Raw genomic sequence first — 27,347 nt, 5'->3', positions numbered from 1 at the left:
CCCCCGCGTAACCCGGATACACACCCACGCTCCCCTTTCACCTCGGGCCGTTGGCTAACGTGGAAGCGAGACCCGCTGGCCGGCTCTGCAGCGGGGAGCGGGCTGCCCCGGGGGAGTCGGGCGCTCGGAACGGTGGCAGGGGGCTTCTCAGCGCGGCTCGGTCTTTCCCGGGAGGGAGCGATGGGGCGCGCGGGCGCCGGGGAGCTAGCGCCGGTATAGACCGTGCGGCGCCCTGCTCGGGAGTGCGGGGAGGCCTGTGAGGGCCACCGCCCCGAGCGCCCGGCCTCCCGCCATGGCCCCCATGGGCATCCGCCTGTCCCCGCTGGGGGTGGCCGTGTTCTGCCTGCTGGGGCTCGGCGTGCTCTACCACCTCTATTCGGGCTTCCTGGCCGGCCGCTTCAGCCTTTTCGGCCTGGGCGGCGAGCCAGGCGCGGGGGCGGCGGGGCCCGCGGCCTCGGCCGACGGGGGCACGGTGGACCTGCGCGAGATGCTGGCCGTGTCGGTCCTGGCGGCCGTGCGCGGCGGCGAGGAGGTGCGGCGCGTACGCGAGAGCAACGTCCTCCACGAGAAGTCCAAGGGGAAGACGCGCGAGGGGGCGGACGACAAGATGACCAGCGGGGACGTGCTGTCCAACCGCAAGATGTTCTACCTGCTCAAGACCGCCTTCCCCAGCGTGCAGGTGGGCGCCGCGCGGGCCGGGCCGGGTGGGCGCGGGCCCGGGCACCTGGACTTCTCCGACAGCCCGTGGCCGTCGGGCTCTGGCTCCAATTGGGCGGATCTGGGGATGTAGAAACACAAGTTGAGGTGCTCAAGGTGACACTGAAGAGTTGGTGGAAGAGCTGGGAGAGGTCGCGAGTCGTGGACTTGGCCCTTCTGGCTCCTCCCCTGGTGTGCGCGTCCGCTGGGCACCGGGGATCTGGAGCCCTGGGGTCTGGTATCCCTGCTATTCGAAGGCTGAGAAAGTTAACTTCACTCCCTGCTGCGGGCTTTTCTGTAAAATGAAAGGTTAGGGCTAGAATCACCGAGGCCCTCTATCTTTCTTGGGTTTAGTTGCTGGAAGTGTCGATACACATTTTCTGGTGGACCTGCTAGGAGCCAGCTGAAGACCAGGAACTGTAGACGTCTGTCTTGCCTCAGAGCTGTTAGTATGCAAGGCATTTGTGACTAGTGTGACCACGGTTTACCTTAGCTGTGGACTCATCAGGACCATCTTGATGGCATATATTTGAGGGGCCCTTCAAGGAGTGTTTGGGAGTATGATTCCCAGCAACTTGACTTCACCCTTCTGGCCCATACTTACTCCAAAGAATGAGAATTGAAGAACGTTTCGGGGGGAAGAAATTGACGTTTTCTTAGGGAAATCCAGACATTTCAGATTTGTTGTTAATACCTTTAAACTTTATCATTTCAGTGCAGCTGCTGCTGAATGCATAAACCTTTAAAAAATGTATTATAGTCCAGAGGAAGAGCTCACATAGTGTGGTTACTTCCTAAGTGTAGGTGTTAACTCACCTAACAGTGGGTTTTGGCGATGGGGAAGAAAAATTGTTTGCAGTGGAATTTCATTAATTAGATAAACAGTGAAATGTAAACCGCTGCTTTTGGGGAAGGTATCTGACTTTTCACTGTTCTTGTAAGAGAGTATTGTCTTTGTAGAATTATCGTGTGTAACCCTCTCTCCAGTCTTTCCTGTTATTCCTTTTTCTTTCTTCGTCTTTTTCTTTTTTCTTTCCTTTTAAACTTTCTTTTCGCAGCGGGAAGGAACTTTGGCTTTCATATCATGAGCTGCTGGGGACCAGATGTAGTTGACATGATAGTTCTCCAACAAAACAGAATGTTTCATGTTTTTCTTTTGTCCTTTGGCACTTTACCATCACAAGTGATACTTACCTTGTGTTTGCATCTAGATATAAGATGTGCTTATAAAAGTTCTTTTTCATTTCTCTGAAGCACATGATGTTCCCTAAGAGTTTGTTGGAGAAACAGGAGTTTCAGAAAACTTGGTGTAAACAGTTACAACAATAGTAATAGTAATCATTAATTGATTATTGTTTTAGCTAGTATAGTCCTTACTACATAAGACTTGACTTGGTCCTCACAGCAACTTTAAGAAGTAAAATTTATTTTGCCCACCTTCCAAATGGGAGCCCTGAGACTCTTGACACTCCGCTTCACAGTTTATATGAAGTACCTTTAGAACTACCTTTAGGAGGCTGTTTAGAACCTAAAGTATGATCTCCTTGGGAAAATGTAAAATTGTAAAAGTTTGAAAGCAATAATAGTGAAATATAACAGTAGAGTTGACTTTTTTAAAAAAAGATCAGTTCAAAAATATTTTTAAATATTGAAAATGTATAGCCATATGTACATGTGTGTTCAAACATGAATTCCATCCCACCCCACCTCTACCAAAACGTTAATCCTGTGGGTAGCTTCCACAGGATTCTGCATTTGTTTTCTCTCTTACTAACAAATGCTAAGGGAATTGCTGCCAAGAGTGACAAGCTGCATTTTGTTAAACACAAAAACTAAGCTTTTTACAGATGTTGATGTCTGCCTTTGTGTAAAATAGCTTTGTTTTCTCGTGGCTGAATGTTTGCGGGTCCTTCTTTTGTGTTCTAGTTGGATGGTGATTGGAATAGAGGAAGTTAGGTTCATTTAGACGAAATCAGAGTAGGATGGTATCATGATGAGCTGTCTCCTTTTGTCAGTATGTTGTTAGACTAGAGGCCAGATGTAGCTGTCTAGGTAGTGACTCAGTCCTAGATTCTTTCCTTTCTTCTTTCTCTTCCTTCAACACCCAGAAGTACAGTCTTAAATGTCGAGTTATTTTTGAAGCCTCACCTTCAAAAATTTCACTGAAATTTTTCAGTGACGATCTTGAGTACCACTTAGTTTAGGTCCTTAGGGAAAATTAGCATTGAGAAGCCTCAGATCCTCTTTTTACCCTGATGCGCTACACAAATGGAGTCAGAGGCTTGAGCGCTCCTGTCTGCTGTTCACCCCTTAGTAACGAGATACTGCAGGTGTCACTTACTCTGAACTGGGGACAGTTTTGCCCCAAGGGGACATGTAGCAATGTCTGGAGATTTGGGGTTCTTGCAGCTGGAGGCAGCACGCTGTTGTCATCCAGTAGGTAGAGGGTAAAGTCTTGAGAATGCACAGGACATTCCTCCTTCATAAGGGATGATCTGGCCTGATTTTTCAATTGGTGTTCAGGTTGAGAAGCCCCACTCCAAAGCAGGGCACGTTCTAAGAAAACTCAGAGTTTGACCTAGGACCTCTTGATTCCCTTTGTCTTCAGCCTTTCTCGTTTGGGATCTTGGGAGAGTCCTCAGGGCAGCATTCCTCCTCTTCCTAAACTCATCGGCAATTCTGATTTCAGTATAGAAATAAAAGTAACTGCAGCCATTTATGTGGCACTCTCTCTTGTTGTATCCTTCTAGATAATGATGAGAATGAAGACTGAAGATAGATTTTTGCAATGGATTTGTAGCCACTGAGCTGCTGCTTATAGTTTTGATTTAAAGTACAGGGACCTCTCCCCTTTTTTTTTTTTTCCATTTATTTTTATTGGAGGCTAATTACTTTACAATATTTAGTGGTTTTTGTCATACATTGACATGAATCAGCCATGGATTTACATGTATTCCCCATCCCGATCCCCCCTCCCACCTCCCTCTCCACCCAGTCCCTCTGGGTCTTCCCAGTGCACCAGGCCCAAGCACTTGTCTCATTCATCCAACCTGGGCTGGTGATCTGTTTCACCATAGATAATATACATGTTTCGATGCTGTTCTCTCGAAACATCCCACCCTCGCCTTCTCCCACGGAGTCCAAAATTCTGTTCTGTATATCTGTGTCTCTTTTTTTGTTTTGCATATAGGGTTATTGTTACCATCTTTCTAAATTCCATATATATGTGTTAGTGTACTGTATTGGTGTTTATCTTTCTGGCTTACTTCACTCTGTATGATGGGCTCCAGTTTCATCCATCTCATTAGAACTGATTCAAATGAATTCTTTTTAATGGCTGAGTAATATTTCATGGTGTATATGTACCACAGCTTCCTTATCCATTCATCTGCTGATGGGCATCTAGGTTGCTTCCATGTCCTGGCTATTATAAACAGTGCTGCGATGAACATTGGGGTGCACGTGTCTCAGATCTGGTTAGGGACCTCTCTTTTTGAGGGGCTCCTGACCTTGACTTGTCAAAACTTTTTGGCAGTGATTTATTTGATGATAAAGCATGATACTCCTAGCTGGTAGGAGTCTTGGGTCTGTACTATCCTTGACCTCAGAGATGAGAGCTAGACTCTTCTCTCTCAACAGGAGTAATTGCTAGAAAAGGAGTACACACTTGAGAAGTGTGAAAGGGTAAATGAGGGCCTGGGGACCGAGGATCACAAAAAACTGAAAACAGTCATTTAATTTCAAAACAGTGAGAATAATAGCAGCCAGCTTTTATTAAGTGCTTACTCTGGGTTAAGCACTACCCCGAGTATTTCATTGATTCACCCAAAGAACCTAATAGGAATATATATTTATCATCCATTTTTAGCAATAAGGTAACTGGAGCTCAGAAAGATGAAGTAACTAACATAGGTAAGTCACCTATCAAGTAAAACGAGGAGCTGGAATGGACTCAGGCAGTGTGGTGATAGACCACATACTTCTAATAATGGTTCTGTATGCAGGTCATAGGTAAATTCTGTGAGAGTTCTCTTGATGGGAAGGAAGCAGAAGAAGATGAGAAGTAAGGAAATAGAGAATAGAGACACTAAGTAAAGACAAGAAGTTGGGCTCTAAGGAACTTGACTAGAGTGTTACATTCTAGCCAAGAGAAGGTTCTATGGATTTTTTTGTTTCATGTTTGTTTTTAAGGTGTAACACAGGAGCATGTTTAATTATTTGTTAGGGATATATTTGAGAGGTAGTAGTTGACAGTAAAAGGCTTCTGTCCAGTGGAAGGAGAAAAAAGACAGCTGGAGAACCCTGTGTATCCATTTAGAAAATAGTTATTGAATGCCTACTGAAAGCACAGTGTATCTAAACACTTATTAGGATGTAATGATCTATGGAGAAATACGGTAAATACTGCCTTCTTAAAGCATTGACCCAAAGTTTCTTTGGCCCCAGAGTAACTGAACTGTCATATGAATGGCATTTACTGTATTTTAGGGTCTTGATTTCTTATTCTCCAATTCCCTGGTGAAGACTGAGACCCAGACAGTAATGGGTGATGAGGTAGATTGAATAGAAAGTGTTACAGGGAAGAAATGAAACTACATTGATGAAGGCTGGTGCTGTCAATCACGAAGTATTTATTTAGCATCTGCTGTGCCAGGCCCTGGTTTGGGCAGTGAGTACAGAGCTATAGTAATGAAGGAAGCTGACCTTAAATTTACAGAACTTACATTCTAGTGGGTCAAGGTAGATGACAAATGTACAAACATGTTGATTTCAGATACTAACAAGGGCTTTGAAGAAGAATAAATAAGATCACGTGGGAAGAGTGCTGGCATTGTGGGGTGGGGTTCTGCTTTGGCCATGTTTGTCAGGGAAGGCCACTCTGAGGCACTTTCCTGTGGGCCCAGAACTGAACGATGAAAAGCAGGCATGCCACCATACAGAGGTTTGAGGAAAGGTGTATGAACAGGAGAGGACATTCCCTGAAGCCAAGTGAGTCTGGGATGGAGTAAATAAGGTGCAGATAGAGAAAGGGTACTGGAGCCGGATCATCCTGGATGTACTTTAAGAGTCTGGATTTTATCTCTGTGTAATGAGAAACCTTTAGAAGGGTTTAGAAGGGTTTTTGTGTTTTTTTTTTTCTTTCTGACAAAGCAAGAGACTTTATTGGGAAGGGTGCCCAGGCAGAGAGCAAGAGGGTAAAGAAACTAAGGAGGACTGGTCTGCCGCATGGCTCACAGTCTTGGGTTTTATGGTGATAAGATTATTTTCTGGGTTGTCTGTCCAGTCGTACTGGCTCAGGGTCCTTCCTGGTGGCGCAGGCATTGTTCAACCAAGATGGATTCCAGCAAGAATCCATCCACTTTCTACTCTCATCACTACTGCCTGTCTCAGCCCTCACCAGGGAACTGAGGAACAAGAAATCAAGACCCTAAGATCCTGGGAGGTTGGTAAGACATGTGGCATTTCCTTTTAACCTTTCCTAGATTCTTCAATTGGTGGTGGCTTGTTTGTTTCCCATTCCTCATGGGACCTACTGTTGTAAAATAACTCATGCAAATGGTTACACTGGTGTCTGGCCAGAGTGGGCGCTTTCCATCACTGTTTCCCCTGCAGTCCTCAGACTCAGGTCAGCAGCCCTTGGCAGCCCTTTTGCAAAGGTCACTGTGAGTGTCACTGGAAGGTTTTTAGCAGGGAGCGGCACCATCTGATTTAGGAAGATAGCAGGTTGCCTGGTTGAGAAGGAAAGCCTCCTAAAGGCAATAATTGGTCTGTTTTGTTCATTATTATATCCCATTGCCCAAAGCAGTTTACGATATGTAGTCATTAAATCATTATTGAATGAATGAATGCTTCAGTGAATGCACAGTTGGAGGCAAGAGCAATCAAGGCTATTTTTGAAATCCAAGTGAGAGAGGGTTCAAAGTAGAATTTTCTTAACTATAGAAAGAAAGTGAAGTCGCTCAGTTGTGTCTGACTCTTTGTGAGCCCATGGACTGTAGACTACCAGGGTCCTTTGTTCGTGGGATTCTCCAGGCAAGAATACTGGAGTGGGTTGCCATTTCCTTCTCCAGGGGCTCTTCCCAACCCAGGGATCGAACCCAGGTGTCCTGCATTGTGGGCAGACGCTTTACCATATGAGCCACCTGGGAAGCACAATGACAGTTATTTAGAATTGGGAGGTAGAATTTCTAGGGCTTAACTAGCTGGTGGAGCATGGAAAGGAATTGAGTTGGTAAGGCTGTTTATAATGGTGGGAGTGGTTTGTTAAATTTGTCAGTGTGGCATGGTAGTAGCAGGTAACAAATAGCTCTTGTTCAAAAGCAGGTCAGGTAATTGTGCTATTATGTTCTTACTCGCTTACTCTGCTTGTTTCTCCCTAACCTGACTCTCAGTGAAGATTTTGTCAAGCACATTTCTGTACCTTTTTAGCACATAGTCAGTTGAAAGAATATGAAGAAGCTGATGAACTGTAGGCAGAGATCTTAATCATAAGGGACAGTGGTTGCCACTCAGACTTGGCACTACCATTTTTGTGAAACTATAGTGATCAAGATGCCGGGAAAGATTGAAGGAAGGAGGAGAAGGGGTCGACAGAGGATGAAATGGTTGGATGGCATCACTGACTCGGTGGACATGAGTTTGAGTAAGTTCCGGGAGATGGTGAAGGACAGGGAAGCCTGGGGTGCTGCAGTCCATGGAGTTGAAAAGAATTGGACACAACTGAGCAACTGAACAACAACAAAAGTAGTGATTGAGACCCAGGAACTGCTTCTCTTTTCCCAGAGTCACATCTGTTGTTTTAAGTATATTCTGTGGTTTTTGCATCATCCAAGGTGGCCTAGTGTTGTCATTAAGATGTGGGCTGTGTAGCCCAAATGCTTTCTGGTAATATCTGCAAGGTGGCAGAAGAGGAATTCTCTGCTGTCACTCCCTCATAGAACATTGATTTTGGCAGTCTCCCATGGATAAGAGTTCCTTTATGGAAGTCTGGGAGTATAGCAGAGATGTTTCAACACACTGCTGGGGCAAAAAAATCCAAAAATGCGTTGAAGAGAGTAAGAGGAATATTTTGACTTCTCTTGCGTTGCCCCTCTGTCACGGTAGTACAGCTCAGTGCCAGGAGAGACCCCTCAGACTGTGCTTCCACTCACAAGAGTGTGTACATGTACACCTTGCACACTGTTCAAGAGGCCGCCTCGTTTCTCACCTCACCTGGCTGACTGCGGTGGTCTGTGTGTCTGAGGGCTGGGGGGAGCCATGGGAGCACCTAAGTCAGGACTCAGAACTCAGCAGAGGGCTGCTAGCAACCTCTTCATAAATGCCGTCAGGAAGCTTGCCATAGCCACTGACTCCTTACCTGCAACCCCCTCCACCCCTAAATCCCCTCAAGTGGCCCGTGAGCACTCCCAGCAATACAGGTCTCTGGTTTTTTTCCAAAAGGTAAAATTGACAAAACTTTAGCTAGACCAAGGTAAGTGTCCATCTATGCATAAATTAATTTTTTAAAATGTGATACACGTACGATGGAGTGCTATTCAGGCTTTAAACAGAAGGACATCCTGCCATTTGGGACAACATAGATGGACTTGGAAGGTGTTATGCTAAGAGAAATACACCAGACAAAGAAAAACACTGTATGGTATCACCTATATGTGGAATCTTTTTTTTTTTTTTTTTAAAGTCAAACTCATAGAAAAAGTAGAATGGTGGTTACCATATTCCAGGGGATGGGGTAAAGGGTGAGATGTTGGTCAAGTGTATGCACTTTCATTTTATAATTAAGATGAGTAAGTTCTGAGCATCTAATGTGCATCGAGGTGACTGTGGTTTACATTATTGTATTATATACATGAAATCTGCTTTGAGAGTAGATCATAAGTGTTTTCACCACGGAAATACATGAAGTGGTAGATACATTAATTAACTTAATTGTGGTACTTACTGCACAATGTGCATGTATATCATCTCGTCTTGTATACTTTAAATACATTCAGCTTTGTCAATTATACCTCAGTGACGCTGGGGAAAAAGCCAAAATATGTTAAGGAAAGTCACCCCACCATGACATTTACATGCACATATATTTTTTCTTTTTTCTACTTTCTCCCAAATGGCTTGTTCCATTTCTAAGAAGAGATTAAAAAAAAAACCTTTAGGGATTTTGATTGGAATTACTTTAAATCTACAGTTTGCAGATGGGAGAATTGACGTCTTTATCATTGTTTTGAAGGCCTGCTTTTAAATCCATTATCACTTTTCTCTTACTGTTGTATTCAGTTTTCCATAACATTGTCAGTCCATTGTCACATTTTTAAATGTATCTCTTTCCCTAAATATCTTTAAGTTTTAAATAGCTTGTTTCTGTGATGCTTAGTTTCTTTTTATATTTCTCTAGATTCTCTGTCCTGCTTATACAACAAGCTAAGTTCGAATATTCAATTGGAAAGCACTGGAAGACAACATATCTGGAATTTCTTATATATTTTCATTGGCAAAGAATTTCCTTGAAATAAAAATACTGATTTATCTGCTTTCAATTTGGGAGATTCTGTCTAAATTGTTTTTCTCTATTGTGCTTTTTCCAAGTAGTGATTTTTTTTCTTTAAAACCTTTTAAACTGTCAACCATTCTCAACCATTGATACAGATCAATACGGAGGAACATGTGGATGCAGCTGATCAGGAGGTGATCTTGTGGGATCGGAAGATTCCTGAAGACATCCTAAAGGAAATAGCCACTCCCCAGGAGGTGCCGGCAGAGAGCGTCACCGTCTGGATTGACCCACTGGATGCCACGCAGGAATACACGGGTGACTTTTCAGTTAAAATTGATCTCAGACTGGATATTGCCTTTATGTATTAGAGAACCAGAACAAGGGCAGGTGGTATATTCCTGGTGGTGAATATTTTTTCCAGATGGATACAACTTGTCCAGTTAGATTTAAGACAGAGAGCTGGGTTAAAGCACTGTGGTCTGAAGCTTCTGGGGTGGATCAGTTAGTTATTGTCAAGCTTTTTTGAGCGCTATATTGTGGCATCCTCCTCACAGTGACGGTGGCTCACTGTGTGACTGATTCTTTAGTGAAGGGAAGTTTCTGGCAGTCACAGCAACAAAATGGTTCCTATTGGACACCTGTCTATCGAAGTGTTTGTTTATGTATTGATTTGTATATTGAGGTGTGCATTATTGAGTTATTTATTTAGATAAACCATATGCTATTGACTTGTGATTTTGGGAATTTAGATTTTATTGCATACGCATCTAGTCTTAGAATTAAAAATAGTAAATCCTAGGCACCCAGGGAAGGTAAGTGGCAAAATCAGAGTTACTTCCCCCACTTCCTATTTCTGTCTTGTCTCATCCAGCTCTAGCTCCTGTTTCATTTCTGTGGATTTTCTTCCAGGCCTTATATCTTACCCAGAGGTTATCTAATTTCTGCCTTTTCTTTATTCTCTTGGTATATAAAAGTTGATGGCTTATGTATTTGTCCAACTAAATGGTACATTCTCTGAGTGTGGGGGCTTCTTTTTCTCCTTTGTATTCTTGTGCTTAAGCTCGGAAATTGACCCAAAATAGACACTCAGTGGATAACTACTTGGAGAACAGGGAGAAGGCACTACACATGTGTATCTAGTAGTAACAAATTCTAAAACAGAAGTTTCCAGAAACAGATGATAGAAACATGGACTATCGAGAGTTTCCTTTATAAACGGTTTTTCCTAGACTGAAATTGATTTGCTGATACAGTGGTGACAATACTTAGTGAGTATATCCCTTGTACAGGATCTTTTCTGAGTGTCTGAGACTCAATTTTCATATTCAGTCCTAACATTATTTTAATAATTGTTGTTATTGGATGGTTGTTGTTTTTTTTTTTTCTTGTAGAGGATCTTCGGAAGTATGTTACTACCATGGTGTGTGTGGCTGTAAATGGTAAACCTGTGCTAGGAGTGATACATAAGCCATTTTCTGAATATACAGGTAAGAAATATGCTAGGAAAAAAAAAAAACAAATATGCTAGAGCTTCCAAGAATTAATGTTATTAAGTCATTTCCTGTATTATTTATGGTCCTGTGGAAATTTCAGCTGTGATTCAACAATTATTAGAGTCAACCCACCTCACCCTTCACTGGATACAGTGAGGATTTTAGTGTTGGTACTAGTAATGTATGACAAAGCATAGCTTTCTGAACTTGGTTAGAGGATGGAAACTGTTAAATGAAGACGAGTGATCCTTAGTGTGTAGGGAATGCAGTTGGGCGTGGACACCCAGCAGCTGTGGTCCTCTCTGTTTCCATCATCCTGTTGCTGGGGATACGGTCCTGGGCTCTTCCACGTGAGGTTGTGTGCATTCTGGGATCTGCTGTGAAGTGGCTTTAGCCCAAAGATAATTAGAACTGCAATAAAAAAAATGTAGAGCAAGCTGATACCAGCGAGGCAGATAGGTCTTGGTTTCCATATCTGTTCATGTTAGGAGGGAGAATGGGGATAGTAAAGTGTCCATTTTTAAAAAACCTTTATTCCATAAAAATATATAATCTACCCACCAACCATACGCTTAGTAACATAAGGTGCTTTTACTAGTCAGCAAACATTGCAAAAGAATCAGTACGCCCTTAATTAGGTGTGAGTGACCTTCCTTTCCTGGATCGAAGGTTTGTTTGGCTTGTGCCCTCTTTGGGGAGTGATGTTCAGATCCAGGCTGCATATTGCTGTTGCCCAGTACAAACTGCCAACTATTGTGTATTTACCAGAATGTAGCTATACTTGACTATAGTGGGAGCTAGGTATTATTATTGCTGGCAGCAGTTAGAACAGAGCTGATCAAAATCTTACCAGATTTAATTAAAATTAATTCACTGAGGGACATTCTTAGAAGCAAGAGATGCTTGAATAGTACACATTTTACTGAAGTGATGTATAAATGTGGACACAGTCTATCCACTCAGTGGAAATCTGCAGCTAGTAGAAAGAAGTTGTAGTGTCTGAAGTGTGTGGAGCAAAGTACCAACCGCTTATTATTTCCTACCGGACTTTCTGTTGGCATGTCTTATAGATGGAGTGTTGAACACATTCTGTTAGCTGTTGTTTTAGCTTATCACTACTGCCTTATCATCATCATTCACATATATTTATTTAAATACGTAACTGTGTTTTAAGGTGTTTGAAATAATTTTGTCCATATAAATGCTCTGATTGAATGCATTGAGCTTATGTGATCTGAAATATGTATTTTTAGTATTAAATCAGTGATTCTTATCTAAATTATCCTGGTACTATCTACTGAGATGTATTCTCTTTATTCTCTTACACAATACTGACCTCTAGAGATACAGCATTGCAAATTCACTTCTTGATACAATTGTGTGTTTTTTGATCATTTCCAAAAAGAATTGAGGATTTTTTTGTTTCTCTTTTCTTATTTCACTTTTATTACAAATAATTTCAAAAAGTGATAATGACTTTTCATGTACTTTAGATAAACAGTTGATGATATTTTTATATATTTGCTTTTATTTATTCATTCATTTATTTTTCTATGTACTTTAGAGATAATCACAAAGATCATGACCTTTTACCCCATATATTTCAGTATTAATCTCTAAAAAGAACATATTTCTAAACAACAACAGTACTGTTAATAATAAAATTAGCAATTTTATCCAATAGTCACATTTCCCCCAGTTGTTCAAGAAGTGGATTTTATAACCTGTTAACTGAGACCACAGTCCAGTTTAGTGACAAGCATTTCTTTTGGTTGTTAGGTCACTATGTTAAGCTCTTTTAGACTAGAACCTAGATCAGCCTCCAGTCCCCTTTCTCCCCATGACATTGACTTGTTGAGATCAGGTCACTTATCACAGAAGATCCTGCCCTTTGGGTTCTTCTGATTATTATTTTCTTGTGATTATTATCTGCAGGATGTTTACTAGAGAAATCTCTTGGGGTCAGATTTGTGGGAGGGAGGGCAGGAGGTGGGAAGTTGAGTTGCAGTGTGGTCCAGTGAAGACTGACAGCGGCCCTGCAGGGAGCTCTAGAGCCGGGGTGTTCCTCAGCAAGGACCTACAAGTCTCTCTTCTGGTTGGGCATGGTTGTCTAGCCCCTTGTAGTTTTGTCTTAATATGTGCCTGTTGTAAAAAATAAACATATGATCCTTGTACTTGGAAAACCAAAGCTCCCTGTTTGGAGATAAAAGATTTCTTGGGAAGTTTTTTTCCAGTCACTCCTGGTATGTTGGTTTTAAGAAGCCTTGGTGCCTTTACTAGCTATTACATTTACTTTCCAGCCTGGGCGATGGTAGACGGTGGATCAAATGTGAAAGCCCGCACTTCTTACAATGAGAAGACCCCAAGGATTGTCGTGTCTCGCTCGCATTCAGGAATGGTCAAACAGGTGGCTCTTCAGACGTTTGGAAACCAGACTACGATCATCCCAGCGGGTGGAGCTGGTACGTTCTTGCTCTGTGTGGGCCCCGCCCTGTGCCCCGCGTGGCCACGCCCACGTCAGGAGGCTCACTGGAGTCTGGTCCTTGGAAAGAAGTGGGAGTGGACACTGGGGCTTCTAGGACAGGCGTGGTGTCCTGCTTGGTTATCTCGAGAGCGGGATTTCAGGCACACCTGCCTCTTGGGTACAGACAGCCTCACAAAGGAAACAGTCTCACAGCAGCGGTTTCTGACTCTGGAATGTATGCAAGTCTCTTCCCGACATTGGTGGTGGTTATACGTGATCTGACTTTTAAATGATTGTGCTGTTAGTGTAGCAATGACCATCGCACGGAGAGAAAGAAGGATCCAGCCATCACAACCCTGTACTTAGCAGGGGCTGGCAGGAACCATCATTAAATGTTATTAGAACAGCTAAGGGCTAGTGTTACTAGATTGATTTATTTATTTTTTCAATTTTTATTTTATTTTTTTTGAGAACCTCTTGAATTTTAATAAGACCGAATTCAGGGGCTAAAGAGAGGGAGATGACTAATATTTCTGGAGGGTCAGAGTCTTTGTAAAGCAATTCAACACTGAATCATTTTCCCTTTTCCATACAATATTGATTCTCATCTCTATAATCCTTGCTTACACTGTCTCCATAACACTAAATATTCCTTTACTTCCTCTTCACCTTGTTTTTTTTTTTTCTTTTTTCCATTTATTTTTATTAGTTGGAGGCTAATTACTTTACAGTATTGTACTGGTTTTTGCCATACATTGACATGAATCAGCCATGGATTAAAAATACAAAAAATACCCATAGCTTGAGGGCTGTGTGAAAACAGGCCATGTCTGGATTTAACCCACTCTGTTTTAAATGTTGTTTGCTAATGACAGAAGTGTTTTAATTCAAATAAATTGCGAAGTATGGTAGGAAACATTTGTGTTTAAAAACCTTTTTCAGCACTGTAATAGAAAAGTAATGCTTTTAACTTTTAAGCCTAACAGTTTTAGTTTACTGCTGACCTATACATGTCTTTCTTAACATGGTTTCATTGTTTTTTTATAGTTGGTTGGTTGGTTAGGAAAGGTGATATCTAAAATTTCCAACAGGAATAGAATAAAACAGGTTTTTGACCCAGTTTCTTCTGGGTTTGTTTCGTTATTTTATTTTTAAAACTCTGCCTCATTACACAAAAGACTTAAGATGGTAACTTTATCTTGTGCTTTCTCCTTTCTAATCCATTCTTCCTAAACGCTCAAGGGAGACCTGGGGGTGTTTAGCTTCAGTGTATAGTCCATAGGAAACAATTCGTATTGAAGGTATCACCTCTCAGAAGACAACCACAAAGTAGATTTAAATTTAAAAAATTATAAGCATATGTTTATTTATACTTGAGAATAGCTTAATAAACTACTTTGCATACTTTGCAGTATTGTTTTGCTCATTTGGGTTTTACATCTGTACTGTGACTTTAAAAAACTACTTTTAAAAACAAGTTTAGACCTAGCAGTTGCAGAGATAGCGTAGCGAGCTCCTGATACCCTGTGCTGGTGCCAACAGCATCCCCAAGACAGCACACGCCTTTCTTCCTCTCTTCCAGACAGTAGCCTGAACCCTGTGTTTCTCTTGCAGGTTATAAAGTTTTAGCGCTCTTGGATGTGCCTGATAAGAGTCAAGAAAAAGCTGATCTATATATCCATGTGACATACATCAAAAAGTGGGATATCTGTGCTGGCAACGCCATCTTGAAAGCCCTCGGGGGGCACATGACCACCCTGAGTGGTGAAGAAATTAGCTACACTGGTTCCGACGGCATTGAAGGGGGGCTTCTGGCCAGCATCAGGATGAACCACCAGGCTCTAGTCAGAAAGCTCCCAGACCTGGAGAAGACGGGACATAAGTAAGCCAAGCTGACGACAGGTGACAGCCCACCCGGAGCTGAACGGTCGGCCTGACGTGCTGAGGCTTCAAAGCAGCGGTGGAGACTATGCATGGTTTAGGCCATCCCGAACTTTTTAAAGTATTTATGAAGCATCTGAGACTTCTTTTCCCTGTAATAGGATGCAGGATCAGGGAGAATGGGTTGCTTCGTGTCTCAAGTATTGTCTTTATTTTTGAGACTATTTTCGTATGGTTGTCATACACAAGGCGCATATATATATATTTGTGAATTAAAATCTATAGCTGAGTCTACATTGTTATGAGTCACCATTTTCACACAATATCATGAATCTTCAGTTTGTTAATACTTTCATATAGAATTGGGCTGAAGAAAGGATTGTTTTGTGTAGGTGTTTAATACTACTATACAGTTATGTCTCATTGAAAATAAAATAATTGGGGGTTTTTACCCCTAATTCAGATAGAAAGCACAAGAAGCTGCAAATTCATTAATATGCAACAAGTTCTCTGTTACCGAATATTTCTTATGGATTAAAATAGAAAAAGCTTAAATTGTTTTTTTCTTTGAAATTTTAATAACAGGTTCACCAGGTAGTAGAGAATATGGATATATGATGGTTGCATTGTAATTTCTATGTGTGTGTATATTCTGTTTCATTTTGGTTTGTTTTTATAGAGACGTGTATTTGTACCTATGGGTTCAACATTTTTGTCATCTTGATGATCAGTTTCACTTGTCCTGTGGACGGTGCATGGTTCTGTCCTTTCCCTCCTGACCCACATTTAATCTTTAACTTGTAAGGTTTGGATTAAGGTTTCAGGGTTTAACGTTAGAATTTTGGTACTTTTTCTCATTAGGGGTAAAATATGCTATAAGGCGTTATAAAAATATAATGTTATTCTGTTATTAACTGAGAGTTATTTGAAGTTACGTGAATTGAACTAGCCTTCATTATTTTTAAAAGCCTTGTTTTAGTACTTTTTAAAAAATTTGCCATGTCTGTAGAGATTTCCTCATTATCAAGAGTAAGTTAAGGTGGCTTTTGCCATTAATAAATGGATCTAATCTTACCAAGCTCTCAAAGTAGTAACCTGAGATACTTTGTATTTTCCCTTCGGGTTAAAAAAATGATGATTGATCTTGCTTTTTGATGAATTTTTTTCCTATTCAGGTGTGCACAATCTGTTTGGAAAAGGTGACATATTTGCAGTGTCACTGTAATTCGAACTTTGTCTTGTGAGCCGTCTCTCATTGGGATGTCTGATTTCTCTCGGCATGATAGTCAGAAACTTCACTTTAACAGTACCGTCATTTCACATGACCTTGCCATAGTTTTGTTCCATGACACACTGATAAGGAGAGGGATTTCTTAGGGTTTCATGGTTTCCTTTTTTCTTCTCGTCTCTGTCTCTCTTTAACCCTAGATCAGTTTTTAACCCTTGGTCAACTTTCCGTTTATTTTCTTGTCTTGGAGATAAAGTTGACCAAAGGAAGGGCAGGCATCCTCACCGGGTGGAATGTGCTTACAACTTTAGGCTTGCAGATCACACCGTCTGAGGTCCTTACTCCTCGTTGGGGAATCAGCCCTAGTGTGATACACACATTGCCTTTACCCAGTAACCAGCCACCAGTCCTGCAGGGGAGTGGGCCTCAACAGCTAGGGTTTCATTCATCAGAATTCATTCCAAGTTTTAGCAGTTGAAGTACCTGGTGTTTAACCAGGACTTTTAGGAATTCTGAGCCAACTGCCAGTGGCTTCATCTTTTTACTTTGCAATGAGATGAGGAGATCTTTTTCCTCAGGAGAGATGGCAGAGGCATATGCCATTTCCAGAGTCCTGTGGTGTAGGTGTGTGTTCTAATTGTGATGTGTCAAACTTCGGGGAAAGAGACTAGGATATTAGGAAATGGGACTAGTTCATATTAGCAAGCATGGTGTTTTGGCTTTAGTTTTTAATTTTATTAAACCACACATAGATAATGACTTTGTGGAGAGCTTGTGTCATGTGCAAAAATTAGGATACTGGCTGACAAATGCATTATTTTTGTGATTTGTTGAGTATAGCATAGTACTAATGATTTTAAGTGCTTTTATAAGAAGTTCATTTGAAAACATTTCATTTCTAAAAGTCAGTATACATTACAGAACTAACATAAGTTCAAAGAACAGTATTTATTTATGTAGGATATTGTGCCAGGACACACCCATGAGAAATACCTTCTTGTGTGAGACAGATAACATCTCCCATAAATACAAGTATTTTTTAAATGTTTACTCTTAGTGACTCTCACCTACCCAACACCTGATCTCCCTTTCCCTCATCTTTGCCCTTAGAGGATGGTTTTCCATTAAAATTGAGTTTTCTGCATCAGTTAGTGAAAGTAGCACCAATAAATAACCTTAGGATCCATCAGCTGTCCCCTTCCTCTGCCCCTCTTTCTCTCTACCTTGTTCCATGTCTCCCTAACTTGTTAATATATGTTATCTTATTTCTACTTCTCTTTGTTAACTAATATACCCTTCCTCAACACTTAACCCTGGAATTCTCTCATAGGCCTGTGTCTCTGTGATTGGCTGCTGAAATCTTAGGGCAGAACTGAGACTAGGATTCCAGTGGGGGAGATTAATACTGACGGAGCCCAAGGTGACTATTACTTTTTAAAGACTCCTCAAAAAGTAAAGGAAAGTAACCTTTAAAACCACAGAGTAACTGTCAAGAATAACCCAAGGCTTCTGTCTTAAGCCTTTCTGACCCATCCTTGGAAGAATGAAAGTGCAGAAAATACAAGTGCGTTGCCTGCTGGAGAAAGTTTGCTATCTCTATTAGTTTTCATAATTGATCCCTACTTCAGTTGGGATTATAAGGACCACAAGACATGTCCTATTTATCTTTGTTATTCAGTTGTCCCCTTTCCCCAATTTTAGTGTTTTTCTTTGTTTCTAAATATTGAGTTTATGGCCATGTAATGAAGTAATAAGCTTCATGTGGTTTGTGTGCTTTAAGTAGCAGTTGTGCAGATTCTTCCTGTTTGCTGGGTGCTTCCTTTGAATATTGTGCAAATTGAGTAGGGGCGGTGGCTGAGGAAAGAGCGGGAGGAGGAAAGGCGGGGGAAGGGGGAGGCCAGGCAAGCGCTGCCCTGTCTCAGGGTGTTTAATTCAGAAATTGGATTTGACTCAGGCTTTGCAGGTGATGACTGTCTCCCATTGCCCAACGTAAGTAAAGAAAGCTGGCATGCCACCCCCTCCCTATTCCTCAGAAAAGAAAGTACCCAACTTGCCTCTCCTTGATAACAGCTTGAAAATGGCTTTCTGGAGACAATCTTAAGCAGGTTTAAAACGGGAACTGTTTAGAATCTAGCCACAACCACTCACCTTGGCTGTGTGTCGATTGGTTGTGAGTAGAAGCAACGATATTTCATTTTGGTTTAATTTAAGACTTATTTGTTTTTAGCGTATGCCTAAAAACGTCTGCCTTGTAACTTGTGTAAAATAAATTGATGGTTTCATTTTTATTCTAAAAAAAAGTTGTGCCTTAACAATAGGGCATTGTATGTTAATAAGGGAAAACAAAAAAAAATTTTTTAGTAGATGGGGAAAACAGTAACTTTTGCCATTAAAATTTAAGTTCTTTTCATGTTTTTAATATTAGAGTTGGGGAAAATCATTAAAGTTAAATAAAATTAATATAAAATTATTTTTGCATAATCTAGCATTTACAACTGAAGTACTTTTTTATAAGAACTGGCATCTTGATGTATATAAGTCTGAAATGATACATAATCCTTTGGTTTTTAATTTGAATTAATAAGACCATGATTTTGATTTTTAATTTTACTTTTAAACCATTTTAGTGTGCTATTATATTTGTTCTAGAACTCCGAGTCACCTCCGAGTCACTTTGGTTTTAAAAGCTAGCTGTTTATTTATGATACCAAGTCAGAAATTTCTTAATGTTAAAAAATATGTTTGTGATGTAACTAACCAGAACAGTTCCTAGATTGGGGAGGGTTTGGATTAACATTTACTAAGAAGGCAAGAAGAATTGAACTTTATACTTCAAAGGGAGGTTTTTGGTTTTATGAGGTGCTGGTCATAAAACTTGTTTTCTTGTTTGTTTGTTTTTAATTTTATCAAAGCCAGGCAGGTGTTTGCATTCTAATTTACCGTTGATAAAGGCTTACAGGGAAGCCACTTTTTAAAATTATTTTTTAAAATGAGTAATGAATTATGTGGGAAAATGAGATTTATAAATACTAGTTTTCCTTTGAGATAATATAAATCAAACTTTCATAAGTTAAGGGTGATACATAATATCATAACATGTATACTGTGTTTGTAAGGGTTCCCTAAAGTATTACATTCAGGTAATTTGTGTAAATTGCAAAAGCAGAAACTGTGATGTTCGGTTAGTAGTATGTTGTGTTAGAATTCTTTGGGGGATGTATGTTATATACATAGTTGACTGTTACGCAGTTGTTCCTCTTGTATAGAGTAGGAGATACAGCATCTCAAGTCATTTTTAGATCAGTTAGCCTTCAGAGAGACTTCTCCTCTCTTCCCCAATTATCTCTTCCAAGCCGTCTTCATCATCTGTGTTCAGTTACGGTGGAATTGTTTATTGACGTTAATTTATGTGTAAAATACGGACTTCAGTGTCCTTTGTACTCTTGGATCCACCGTTGGCAGTAGCCAAAGCTTAGCTTCATAGTCTTAACAGGAGAGACAGCATTCTGCCATAATGAACTGTGGTGCTGCCAGAGGGATTTTTCCCCCCTTTCAATGGTTTTACTTAAGTTCCTCGATATGCAGTTGAGTTTACATTAAAACAAAGAAATGGTATATCTTGTCTATGTCCTGCCTCTTCCAAATTGGATATTTTTTTTTTTAATAATTTTTCACTTCCTTATCAATCTCTTATAGGGGGCTAATGATGAGAGGGGTTAAAATAAAACTGCCTACCCTCTCACACGTGGAAGGCTGTGGAGGAGCGAGACCATTCCTGTTGCCAAGACATGCTTCAACACTAGAGTTCTCTTTACTCACCATGCAACCCCTGCCTCAAGCATATCACCTAATTTAAGAGGGTCCCGGCTTCAGCCTCTACTGCGAAGTAGAGGTAAGCCCTCCTCCTTCCAGTTTTTTTGAGCAGTTTTCTGGCACCTCCCTTGTTGCCCTCATTTTTACATGGGTTGTTGTAAACTTTTTAAGAACAGGGATTACATCTTGGTGATTTTTGTATTTCCACCTCGACCCCGGCAGCTAGCCCAGTATCTGGAAAAAATTAGGTGCTTCATGTATGTCAAACTAAGTGGAATAAAGGATTTCTACTAGCATCAGTGTTTCTCATGCCTCAGTTGTGTAAGCTGCTTGTTTGTTGGTTTCCGCTGTGGATACGTGTGTTTATCACCCATACACCCTAAGTTATTTTTTAAAGTTTTGTTTTCTTGCCTTCCAATACTACCCCATGGCCAGTTAGCTCTAGAAAAATGTAGCTGCCTCTGAATGAAATGATTATCCCAAACTCTGCCCCTGGATATACTTTGCCAAACTGAAATTTGAATTTTCTGAATAAATTGGTCATGTCTGAAAGATGGTGTGCTGCTTGTACTTTTTTTTTTTTCATCTTTTAAAAAATTTTTACTGTGGTAAAATATATATAACGGATTTACCATTTCAACCATTTAAAAGTGTACAGTGAGTAGTGTTTACATTTACAATCCCTAGTGGCTCAGATGGTAAAGAATCTGCCTGCAATTCAGGAGATGCAGTTTCAATCCCTGGGCCAGGAAGATCCCCTAGAGAAAGGAATGGCAACCCACTCCAGTATTCTTGCCTGGAGAATTCCAGGGACAGGGGAGCCTGGTGGGCTACAGTCCAGGGGATCGCAGAGTCAGACATGACTGAGCGACTAACACACTATCATCACTGTCCATTTGAAGAACCTGTTCGTCCCAAATAGAAGCCTCTACCCACTGGACAGTCATGCCATCCCCCACTCCTGGTAACAACTCTCCTGCTTTCTGTCTGAGCGCTTAATTTTATGGGACTCTCTTGTGTGTCACCATTTACCAAAAAATCATCTATTTGAAAATGGGCGTACATGACAAACATACCTCTAGCAAAACTCTCAATTGAATGTTAAGTTTTTTTTTTTTTTTTTTAACTAAGATGAAGGGAGGATAGAAAGAACTAAAGAAGAACAAAACGGCAGAGAAGTAGTGTTAGGAAAAATCTGATGAGAAAGATAACCAGGATGCTTGTTTTCTTCAAGTCTTGTCAATGATAAAATGATGTAATCCACCTGCTTTGAGATGTTTTAGTTTTTAATCTGGTTTCTTTGGAAGATGAATAAATCAGGCTGGAGGAGGGCAGGCCCCTTCATTCCATCACTGGCAAACTGCTTGACTCTCTAGCTGCTTTTTGTTAACATTATTTCAATTTCTATAGCTACACTTAAAAAAAAACAAAACATTTTCAACACTTTCAAAATCCTTTTTTTTTTCTGAAAAGCATGGCTTTTCTCAAAAGTATGATTTTTTGGAAATTTTGCTTGTTAAGTTTCCGTAGGATTTCTTGAAAAAATATTAGATCTGCAGATTGGTGTTTCCCATCTGACAAAACTGAGCGCAGAAACTGCAGGGTCGGGTAGATATCTGGGCTTGCTCTCCAACGGGTAAGCCCCATCCCAGCTGGGAATTTCTGAGTGGTGCCTGTTTGGGAATTCTCTACCACTCCTTCCATGCCCAGCTGGTCTCACTAGGCTACAATTAAATATAAGAGGAAGAAAATACCTGTTTGAATACTGAAAGGAGCAAAAGACTTCTAGACACGTTTTTTAGAATTCTGAGACATGTGATTTTACCCTGAGACATTTGCAGTATTGAGTTCATATTAGATATTCTGTCAATATCCCTTAATAATTGCATTTATTATTGTAAGTGGTTGGCTCTGGAAGGGCAGTGAGTGAAGGGTGTGCTTTGTTTATCTAGCACCACTCTTCCCCTCTCATTTTCTTTCTTTTTTTTTTTTTTGGTTAAATCACTGTAGAGATGAAATTTAAATCCCTGGTATCCACTTCAAACTGAAGACATCTAGCCAAAAAATACCAGGCACTTTCATGGTTGCTAGTGATCTTCACAGCACATTTTAATTTTAAGGAGTGTTACAGGTCGTTTCTGGTATTTCTGTTGCTATGCCTGTTACTGAACTAAGGTTCAGATGCTCACCACTCAAAAGTCAGTCATTCAAGAGGCAAGTGTCAGTAAAAGGGAAAGCTGCTTTAATCAGAAAAACTAGCAAGCTGGGGAGAAGGGAGTCTCATGTTCTGAGATCAACCCTGAAGATTCTGCTCAGCCATGGCAGTTTTTAAAGGGGAAAATGGAGGTGAAGGGGGAGAATCTCAGTGGATCATGGAGGGGTGGAGGTTGGGTTCCACATCTTTCCCACTGCATACAGACTGACGAGACCCCAGTTTGAATCTTTCCTAGATTCTGGACTGGTATTTCAAAATGCCTATCTTGAGACACAGATATACAGAACAGACTTTTAGACTCTGTGGGAGAAGGCGAGGGTGGGATGTTCTGAGAGAATAGCATTGGAACAAGTATACTATCAAGGGTGAAACAGATCACCAGCCCAGGTTGGATGCATGAGACAAGTGCTCAGGGCTGGTGCACTGGGAAGGGATGCTGGTGCAGAGGGATGGGATGGAGAGGAAGGTGGGAGGGGGGATCTGGATGAGGAACACATGTAAATCCATGGCTGATTCATGTCAATGTATTGCAAAAACCACTACAATATTGTAAAGTAATTAGCCTCCAACTAATAAAAATAAATGGGAAAAAAAAAACACACAAAATGCCTATCTTTCACTGAGATTCAGCATGTTCAAATCTATATGCAATCTGCTTTTTCCATAAAAAAAAAAGGTGTAATGACCTATTCTTAGATGTGTGATGGGATGCTTTTGAAAAATTTATGCTTATTATTTCTTCAAATCATATTCAGCCCTCCAAGAAGGGCTACAATCTCCTTCTTGAGATTGCAATTACTTTTCTTGCCTGGGAAATCTCACTGACAGAGGAGCCTGGAGGGCTACAGTCCACAGGGTCACAAAACAGGACTTAGCGACTAAACAACTGTTACATTAGATTATTTACTATTGCTCAGGGCCACAGAGATTCTGCTCATTATTTTTTCAGTCTTTTTCTCCCTGTGCTTCAATTTCTACAGTTTTTATTGTCACGTCTCCCACTTCATTTCTCTCTCTCTCTTTTTTAAATTAATTTGGTTGCACTGGGTCTTAGTTGTTGCATGTAAGTTCTTTGGCTGTGGCATGTGGGACCTAGTCCCAGAGGACCAGGGGTGGAATCCAGGTCCCCTGCATTGAGAGCTCGGAGTTTTAGACACTGGACCACCAGGGAAGGCCTTCTCCCATTTCATTTCTGTTGCCTTTGCAACTCTTGCCTTTGCAAGAGTTATTACTCCTGCAGTATCTAATCCATTGTTAAGTCTACCCAGAGAATTTTTTATTCTGTGTGATTTTTAGCTCTAAAGTTTCCTGTTAGTTATTTTTTATAGTTTCCATCTGTCTCCTCATTTTACTCATGTTTTATTTTTGAACATAATGTCTGTTTTAAAGTTATATCTGATAATTCCATCAACACTGTCATTTCTGGGTCTTTTCCATTGGTTTACTTTTTCTTCTAAGTATTATTTTCCTTATTCTTTGCATGTTTTAGTACCTTTTGATTTCAAGAAAATAAATATCTTGAGCAATGAAAGAATTTTTAAAACACGATTTTAAGTTAGTGTAAGAGGGCACACAATTTCTGGAAGACATACTATTTAAATTATTTTTAGTTATCTTGTTGGATATCGATATTTTACCGTTTGGTTGTTACAAAACATCAGAAAGTTATGAGACAAAAAGCATGATCTACAGATATAGCAGTCTGTTCATTATCTTTCCCTTAACACTATAAATGATCAAGAGAGTTATAATGAATTAAAATTGATGATCACTGTTTTGAGAATTAATATGTACTTATGAGATTACCTATATGTAGCCTAATCAAAATGTCAGGACTACTATGATGCACATAATTTATTTCGTCAGTGAAGTGTAAGAAATTTTATATTCTAGTCTTTTGTTTCTGGAAGAACCTCCCCTATCTTTAAAATTTGCATGAATTTAAGTGGTATATTGAATTTAAAAGCTATTTATATGGTAATAAGAGTAACAATCAAATTTGTGCTTGAGCTCCATCACTTGTGAAGGGAATAAAAAGTGTTTTCAGCCAGAAAAGAATAAATTTATTTTTGCCCAGAACACTATTTTTCATCTTCTGTTCACTCAGAGACAATGTTTAATAACTCCAGCAGTTAAGTCCTGAAGTCCTGGGAAACAAGATCTCTGAGTAAGTCAAGAACTTTGAAGGTCTACTTCTTGGGGAAAAAGTCACTGACTTAAATGGAGAAAGAAATTAATAAAGGCTGGAATGCCCTGGATGTAAGAAAGGTTGTTTAAGACAGCAAATAACTGAAGTGTGCTCAGTCACTGAATCACGTCCGATTTTTTGCGATCCCACGAGCTGTAGCTCACCAGGCTCCTCTGTCCATGGGATATCCCAGGCAAGAATACTGGAGTGGGTTGCCATTTTCCCCTCCAGGGGATCTTCTGACCCAGGATTTAACCCGTGTCTCATCCATCTCCCGCACTGGCAGGTGGGTTCTTCACCACTAGGGCCACATGGGAAGCACACTGCATCTGTTCTCAAGTGCTTACATGAGATGCATGATCTAAATACTGATATGCGACAATAACTAGAAGTGATTCAGTTTGGGACTTTATGAAAATAACAATAACTCTCAAAGGACCACTTCCTACCCTACGAAAACAGAAGCTTTAGGTAACGTGTGTTAATCATATCCAACAACCATAAGTGCTATTTGGAGGGATTCTAATTGTAGTTGATTATCCCATCTCTCAAATAACTATTAAAACACTAAAACTAAGATCATGGCATCTGGACCCACCACCTCATGGCAAATAGAAGGGGGAAAAGTGGAAACAGTGACAGATTTTATTTTCTTGGGCTCCAAAATCACCGTGGATGGTGACTGCAGCCATGAAATTAAAAGACGCTTGCTTCTTGGAAGGAAAACTATGACAAAGCTAGACAACATATTAAAAAGAAAAGACATCACTTTGCTGGCAAAGGTCTGTATAGTCAAAGCCATAGTTTTTCCAGTAGTCATGTATGGATGTGAGAATTGAACCTTAAAGAAGCCTGAGTGCTGAAGAATTGGTGCTTTTGAACTGTGGTGCTAGAGAAGACTCTTGAGAGTCCCTTGGACTGCAAGGAGTTCCAACCAGTCCATCCTAAAGGAAATCAACCCTGAACATTCATTAGAAGGACTGATGCTGAAGCTGAAACTCCAATACTTTAGCCACCTGATGTGAAGAGCCGACTCATTGGAAAAGATCCTGATGCTGGGAAAGATTGAAGGCAAAAGGAGAAGAGGGTGGTGGAGGATAATGGTTGGATGGCATCACAGACTCAGTGGACATGCACTTGGGCAAGCTCCTGGAGATAGTGAGGGACAGGGAGGCCCGGCAGACTGCAGTCCATGGGGTCACAAAGAGCTGGACACAACTTAGTGACTCGACAATAACAACAACAAATGGATATGCCACATTTTATTTACCCATTCATCAACTGATGCATATTTGGGTTTTAATTTGGTTTTATGTTAAAATTCTGTAATGCCAGCTTCCCCCATCCTCTTGTAAAAATATATACATGTGACAATTCTGTATTTACAAACATTAGTATTCTGAATTAACATATCCGTACCAAGTGACCACAAGTATTTATGAAGGTTCTAACTGCATAGCTTTCTCCCCTGAGAGGTTGAGAGTTTGTAAGGCTATTCTTAATGCTACTGTTATTGCCACCAAAATAAAAAATGAATTGAACCTGTGGGATTTAATCTGAGGAGTTTTTATGAGATCTCCCCTGTGGCCATCAGCAGGGACGGCTCCATGGGTCCACCTGGGGGCTGGTGTCCACCTGTTGCTCAGCTCTGGGTCCTGGTCCAGTGCTCAGATGTGGAGATCTGGCCTGTGACCTGTCCCAGCCTTGCGATTCCCGATCCTTTCTCACACACTGAAAGTTCTGGAGAAGTTGTGGCCTCAAATGTTCAATTCAAATAATGAAATAAGATTACCCCTGACTCCCCTGTTCTACAGCATGTCAACAAAGGGATTTGAAGACGGGTGGAGACATATGTGCCTTACAGGCATGAGGGGATTCTGAACTAAGGTGTATACATCTGAGAGGGAAGTCAGGTGTCAGGGAGAAAACATTCAGAGGACTTATAGCAATGTACCACTGCCCTAGGAAACCAACACAAAGCCAGGTCACTAGTCTGTCTACAGGTTGAGATGATCCACAAAAGAAGCCACAAAAGTATCTCTCCAACTAAAAGAATATTCCTACACAATAGGTAAGAAGGGGTGCCTCCAAGAATTTATTGGTTATGGACATGACACTCTAGCATATTTTTGCATTTTGGAGACTTAGGGTCTTAGAAATTACTGATGCATAAGTCAAGGATATTAAATAAATTCATAATTGGATTTTTCAAGATGCTTTTTATTTGTTCTTATAAATAGACAATAAGCAAACCCACCTGCAATGCAGGAGACGCAGGAGAAGCAGGTTCGATTCTTAGGTTGGGAAGATCCCCAGAGGAGGGCATGGCAACCCACTCCAGTAGTCTTGCCTGGGGAATCCCTGCAGCCTGGTGGGCTGCAGTCTATGGGGTCGCAAAGAGTTGAACACGACTGAAACAACTGATCATGGCATGGCACACCCTAATTTAAAAATTGGAATGTAGACCATTATTTTAATTTCTTTAAAGACTTTTCTGGATATAGATCATTTAAAAAAATTTTATTGAATTTGTTACAATATTGTTTCTGTTTTATATTTTGTTTTTTAGGCCACAAAGCATGTGGGATCCTAGCTCCCTGACCGGGGATCGAACCCACAGCCCCTGTCTGCATTGGAAGCTGAAATCTTAACCACTGGGCCACCAGGGATGTCCCCAGATCATTATTTTAAAAAATAAAAATTAAAAAAACGTCTAAAATCGGAATATTGTGAAAGCACAGAACCATTCCTTAAATGTCTCAGCTGCTTAATAACGGCAAAGACGATTTCTCCCTCAATTTCAAGTCTTTTGGCGGCTCTTATCAAGAATATCATTTTGGAGTTTGCAAAGTGCTTCAACATGGATTCAAGCTTT

At 40.7% G+C, this 27,347-nt stretch overlaps 1 protein-coding gene across 1 annotated transcript; it reads left to right on the top strand.

The window, feature by feature from the left end:
- Positions 1-36: 36 nt before the first annotated feature.
- Positions 37-20,621, top strand: BPNT2 (3'(2'), 5'-bisphosphate nucleotidase 2). Its single transcript, XM_061123344.1, has 5 exons — positions 37-679; positions 9,343-9,505; positions 10,582-10,677; positions 12,984-13,145; positions 14,762-20,621. Exons 1-5 carry the CDS (start codon positions 293-295, stop codon positions 15,031-15,033), a joined length of 1,080 nt encoding a protein of 359 aa, XP_060979327.1. The 5' UTR covers positions 37-292; the 3' UTR covers positions 15,034-20,621.
- Positions 20,622-27,347: the final 6,726 nt, after the last annotated feature.

This window comes from Dama dama, chromosome 21, assembly GCF_033118175.1.
Source record: "Dama dama isolate Ldn47 chromosome 21, ASM3311817v1, whole genome shotgun sequence".
In the NCBI taxonomy this organism is placed as follows: Eukaryota; Metazoa; Chordata; class Mammalia; order Artiodactyla; family Cervidae; genus Dama; species Dama dama.
The sequence above is the reverse complement of the archived record's forward strand: the minus strand, read 5'-3'. Positions and strand labels throughout refer to the sequence as shown.